Here is a 6,000-nt window from a genome sequence, read left to right as displayed (position 1 = left end):
TTAAGAGTATTAGTGGTAGTGTTACTCTGAAAATACTACCCAGCTATAGAGATACTATTACTCCACAGCAGGTTGGTATATAAAAATATGTTGCCAATGAATTTATTTTTAAGCTTTTAGCAAGTACTCTTAAACTGCTCTCAGTACAATCAGTTGGTTGATTTCTTAATTTGCATGTGTTCGGATTCACTGCGCTAAATACTGTGAACCTATCTATAAATAGCTGATTCTAATTTGTCTGTTTGGCAATTAATGCAGAATATCTTTTTTTCTAATCACTGTCACATGTAGTTGGTCTTTTGCTCTTCTATTTTAATTTCACTAGCATGTTTATCAATTTTGGCTAAAATTGGGTAAATAGATGTTTTGCAATTTAACCTGGATATAAATGGCATATTAGAACTGGCTCGTGAAATCCCACACTTTTGCAAACCTCAGCCACAAGCTCTAAAGTCCTTAAAGGAACACTTTAAGCAACAAAACAATTTTGGCTTAATTAAATGTTTTTGGTGTATAAATCATGACCCTGCAGGGAAACTGCTCAGTTCTCTGCAAATTAGGCATTAAATCACTTTGTTTATACAGGTCTCGCCTGGATGTCACTCACACACCCTTTCCACACACTTCTGAAAACAAGCTGATGTTATTTTTTTAGCTAGTTATAGCATAGTATGTTTAATTTAGAATTTCTTATCTCCTGCCAGAATTGCTTGCCAGATCAAAGTAGCAACCGCCTGTGTGTAATTGAAGTTCAATTAACAGAACAGAAGATAAAACCTTCTAAAGTAAATACTGTGCTGTAGAAAATTACATTTTTTTTCCTCATAGAGGCTTTGTAAGTCACAGCCAGAGGAGGCATGGCTATGATTTAACTCCTAAATGGCAGATAATTGAGCAGACTGCTGTGACATTGCCTATACACAAAAACAGCTCCATTAAGCTAAAGTTGTTTTGGTCAAAGAAAAACAAGTTACCTGCGCTCTCTCCTTAATCCCTATGTATTTTTAAACGGAGGTTTTTTTAGTTACCTTCAATGGCCATGAGAGGATGAGCCCACCTGCCAATGTCAAGGCAGACTCCCCAAGGTGGGTCCTAACTCTAACCATTCACCTTGCTTCCTTGAGTCTCTGGCAAAAATCTCCAATGAGACAGAAAGGGGTATTTTTTATATACACCCCTATATATTATTAACCCGTAATAGGGAACACATGGGATGGGCGGCTGCATTGTAACAAGGCTGAGTGATACAAATGCAGAAAGATAAGTCCTGCGCTCACTCCCATCACTGGGCGGCAGCGATGACTACAGTAGTCATTGCTGCCGCCCAGTGATGGGAGTGAGCGCAGGACTTATCTTTCTGCATTTGTATCCAAAGTTGTTTTGGTGCTTAGCACATTTCTTTGTCCCAGATTCCCAATGCATTACAAAGTGTTAAACAAATTCTTCCTGAGATGACCTGATGTGTAGTTCAATTGTAGAGATCCTTATTATTATTATATGCCTTGCTTACACAATCCTGTACAGTCTGCTCATGAATATTCATGAGGCTAACATTCAATAGATTTATTGGCATATGTTCGTAAAATACCAGTCCTATGCCGATGTCTCTTTTAATGGTTGCAGTCTGTCCCTAGGTGGAATTAATGTTTTGTGCAGTTCCGTTTTGCTCCATGGTCAAAAACTGCAGGTGAAGCAGAAAGCACAGACGCATTTAAAACATTTTAACGATTTCAGTGTAAGAGACATTTTATAGGCCTCTGTAAGTGCAGAAAGCGTTATTTGTGTTTTAGCATTTTTGTATGACCTATAATTAGGTTAGAGTTCTAAATTGTATACACTTTTGAACATTGTTTCTGGGTTACATTGGCTTTTGATGAATAGGCCACTTTTTAGCTAGCAGGTGTTAAATGATATCATATGCTTTAGTTTGCCAACACCTGTGATACAGTCAGATGCAGTTTAAATGCCAAAATGCGTACTTGTAGCATTTATATTACATTTTCGCTCATTCATATGGAATTATATAGTAGTTTAACTTATTGGGATGAGATTGTGATGATATAACTATATCTGACTGTATAACCATGTCTTTCTAAATGTAAAACTGATGTGTTTTTTTGTTTTCCAATTTTTAAATATTTTATTGTGTTATGTATACATATAGGGCAGTGATGGCGAACCTTTTTGAGCCCGAGTGCCCAAACCGCAATATATGCCAACTTTTTTTTCCTCAAAGTGCCAACACTGCAATTAAACCTGAATACTGAGGTTTAAGTTTAGAAAAAACAACTTGTACAGTTGTCCGAACCAATTAACAACTTTTGTTTTAAAACACAACAGAGAGTTCAATGATACAAATTTTAAATAATGATATAAATAGATAAAATTCAGCTTCTATTTATTAGTATCTCCAACAAATGCAATACATACACACACCGTCCGCTAAACACATACACACACGTCCGCTAAACACATACACACACGTCCGCTAAACACATACACACACGTCCGCTAAACACATACACACACGTCCGCTAAACACATACACACACGTCCGCTAAACACATACACACACGTCCGCTAAACACATACACTGCGTGCAGAATTATTAGGCAAATGAGTATTTTGACCACATCATCCTCTTTATGCATGTTGTCTTACTCCAAGCTGTATAGGCTTGAAAGCCTACTACCAATTAAGCATATTAGGTGATGTGCATCTCTGTAATGAGAAGGGGTGTGGTCTAATGACATCAACACCCTATATCAGGTGTGCATAATTATTAGGCAACCTCCTTTCCTTTGGCAAAATGGGTCAAAAGAAGGACTTGACAGGCTCAGAAAAGTTAAAAATAGTGAGATATCTTGCAGAGGGATGCAGCACTCTTAAAATTGCAAAGCTTCTGAAGCGTGATCATCGAACAATCAAGCGTTTCATTCAAAATAGTCAACAGGGTCGCAAGAAGCGTGTGGAGAAACCAAGGCGCAAAATAACTGCCCATGAACTGAGAAAAGTCAAGCGTGCAGCTGCCAAGATGCCACTTGCCACCAGTTTGCCCATATTTCAGAGCTGCAACATCACTGGAGTGCCCGAAAGCACAAGGTGTGCAATACTCAGAGACATGGCCAAGGTAAGAAAGGCTGAAAGACGACCACCACTGAACAAGACGCACAAGACTGGGCCAAGAAATATCTCAAGACTGATTTTTCTAAGATTTTATGGACTGATGAAATGAGAGTGAGTCTTGATGGGCCAGATGGATGGATTGGTAAAGGGCAGAGAGCTCCAGTCCGACTCAGACGCCAGCAAGGTGGAGGTGGAGTACTGGTTTGGGCTGGTATCATCAAAGATGAGCTTGTGGGGCCTTTTCGGGTTGAGGATGGAGTCAAGCTCAACTCCCAGTTTCTGGAAGACACCTTCTTCAAGCAGTGATACAGGAAGAAATCTGCATCCTTCAAGAAAAACATGATTTTCATGCAGGACAATGCTCCATCACACGCGTCCAAGTACTCCACAGCGTGGCTGGCAAGAAAGGGTATAAAAGAAGAAAATCTAATGACATGGCCTCCTTGTTCACCTGATCTGAACCCCGTTGAGAACCTGTGGTCCATCATCAAATGTGAGATTTACAAGGAGGGAAAACAGTACACCTCTCTGAACAGTGTCTGGCAGGCTGTGGTTGCTGCTGCACGCAATGTTGATGGTGAACAGATCAAAACACTGACAGAATCCATGAATGGCAGGCTTTTGAGTGTCCTTGCAAAGAAAGGTGGCTATATTGGTCAGTGATTTGTTTTTGTTATGTTTTTGAATGTCAGAAATGTATATTTGTGAATGTTGAGATGTTATATTGGTTTCACTGGTAAAAATAAATAATTGAAATGGGTATATATTTGTTTTTTGTTAAGTTGCCTAATAATTATGCACACACACCGTCCGCTAAACACATACACACATACACACACACACACACACACACCGTCCGCTAAACACATACACACATTGTCCGCTAAACACATACACACATTGTCCGCTAAACACATACACACATTGTCCGCTAAACACATACACACATTGTCCGCTAAACACATACACACATTGTCCGCTAAACACATACACACATTGTCCGCTAAACACATACACACATTGTCCGCTAAACACATACACACATTGTCCGCTAAACACATACACACATTGTCCGCTAAACACATACACACATTGTCCGCTAAACACATACACACATTGTCCGCTAAACACATACACACATTGTCCGCTAAACACATACACACATTGTCCGCTAAACACATACACACATTGTCCGCTAAACACATACACACATTGTCCGCTAAACACATACACACATTGTCCGCTAAACACATACACACATTGTCCGCTAAACACATACACACATTGTCCGCTAAACACATACACACATTGTCCGCTAAACACATACACACATTGTCCGCTAAACACATACACACATTGTCCGCTAAACACATACACACATTGTCCGCTAAACACATACACACATTGTCCGCTAAACACATACACACATTGTCCGCTAAACACATACACACATTGTCCGCTAAACACATACACACATTGTCCGCTAAACACATACACACATTGTCCGCTAAACACATACACACATTGTCCGCTAAACACACACACACATTGTCCGCTAAACACACACACACATTGTCCGCTAAACACATACACACATTGTCCGCTAAACACATACACACATTGTCCGCTAAACACATACACACATTGTCCGCTAAACACATACACACATTGTCCGCTAAACACATACACACATTGTCCGCTAAACACATACACACATTGTCCGCTAAACACACACACACATTGTCCGCTAAACACACACACACATTGTCCGCTGAATACACATACAGACAGACTGCTGAATACACACACATACTGCATTGAGGGGTGCAGTGTATGTGTTTGTGTGTAAGGGTGTGGGGTGCTGTGTGTGTGTAAGGGTGTGGGGTGCTGTGTGTGTGTAAGGGTGTGGGGTGCTGTGTGTGTGTAAGGGTGTGGGGTGCTGTGTGTGTGTAAGGGTGTGGGGTGCTGTGTGTGTGTAAGGGTGTGGGGTGCTGTGTGTGTGTAAGGGTGTGGGGTGCTGTGTGTGTGTAAGGGTGTGGGGTGCTGTGTGTGTGTGTGTAAGGGTGTGGGGTGCTGTGTGTGTGTGTAAGGGTGTGGGGTGCTGTGTGTGTGTGTAAGGGTGTGGGGTGCTGTGTGTGTGTGTGTGTAAGGGTGTGGGGTGCTGTGTGTGTGTGTGTGTAAGGGTGTGGGGTGCTGTGTGTGTGTGTGTGTAAGGGTGTGGGGTGCTGTGTGTGTGTGTGTGTAAGGGTGTGGGGTGCTGTGTGTGTGTGTGTGTAAGGGTGTGGGGTGCTGTGTGTGTGTGTGTGTAAGGGTGTGGGGTGGTGTGTGTGTGTGTAAGGGTGTGGGGTGGTGTGTGTGTGTAAGGGTGTGGGGTGGTGTGTGTGTGTAAGGGTGTGGGGTGGTGTGTGTGTGTAAGGGTGTGGGGTGGTGTGTGTGTGTAAGGGTGTGGGGTGCTGTGTGTGTGTGTGTAAGGGTGTGGGGTGCTGTGTGTGTGTGTGTAAGGGTGTGGGGTGCTGTGTGTGTGTGTGTGTGTAAGGGTGTGGGGTGTGTGTGTGTGTGTGTGTGTAAGGGTGTGGGGTGCTGTGTGTGTGTGTGTGTAAGGGTGTGGGGTGCTGTGTGTGTGTGTAAGGGTGTGGTGTGTGTGTAAGGGTGTGGTGTGTGTGTAAGGGTGTGGGGTGGTGTGTGTGTAAGGGTGTGGGGTGCTGTGTGTGTAAGGGTGTGGGGTGCTGTGTGTGTAAGGGTGTGGGGTGCTGTGTGTGTAAGGGTGTGGGGTGCTGTGTGTGTAAGGGTGTGGGGTGCTGTGTGTGTAAGGGTGTGGGGTGCTGTGTGTGTGTGTAAGGGTGTGGGGTGCTGTGTGTGTGCAAGGGTGTGGGG

The 6,000-nt window shown here is 42.8% G+C and overlaps 1 protein-coding gene across 2 annotated transcripts in view; it reads left to right on the top strand.

Moving 5' to 3' along the window:
- The window catches only part of PALS2 (protein associated with LIN7 2, MAGUK p55 family member), a 141,060-nt gene that overhangs the window by 74,903 nt on the left and 60,157 nt on the right, over positions 1-6,000 (top strand). For both annotated transcript variants that reach the window (XM_063452368.1, XM_063452367.1), the window contains exon 5: positions 1-71. This exon is cut by the window's left edge and continues 157 nt beyond it. In XM_063452368.1, coding sequence (XP_063308438.1) covers positions 1-71 — 71 coding nt within the window. The remainder of the gene's footprint in view (positions 72-6,000) is intronic.

The sequence above is a fragment of the Pelobates fuscus genome, chromosome 4 (assembly GCF_036172605.1).
Source record: "Pelobates fuscus isolate aPelFus1 chromosome 4, aPelFus1.pri, whole genome shotgun sequence".
In the NCBI taxonomy this organism is placed as follows: Eukaryota; Metazoa; Chordata; class Amphibia; order Anura; family Pelobatidae; genus Pelobates; species Pelobates fuscus.
Note: the sequence above shows the minus strand (reverse complement) of the source record. Positions and strands in the feature narration are given on the sequence as shown.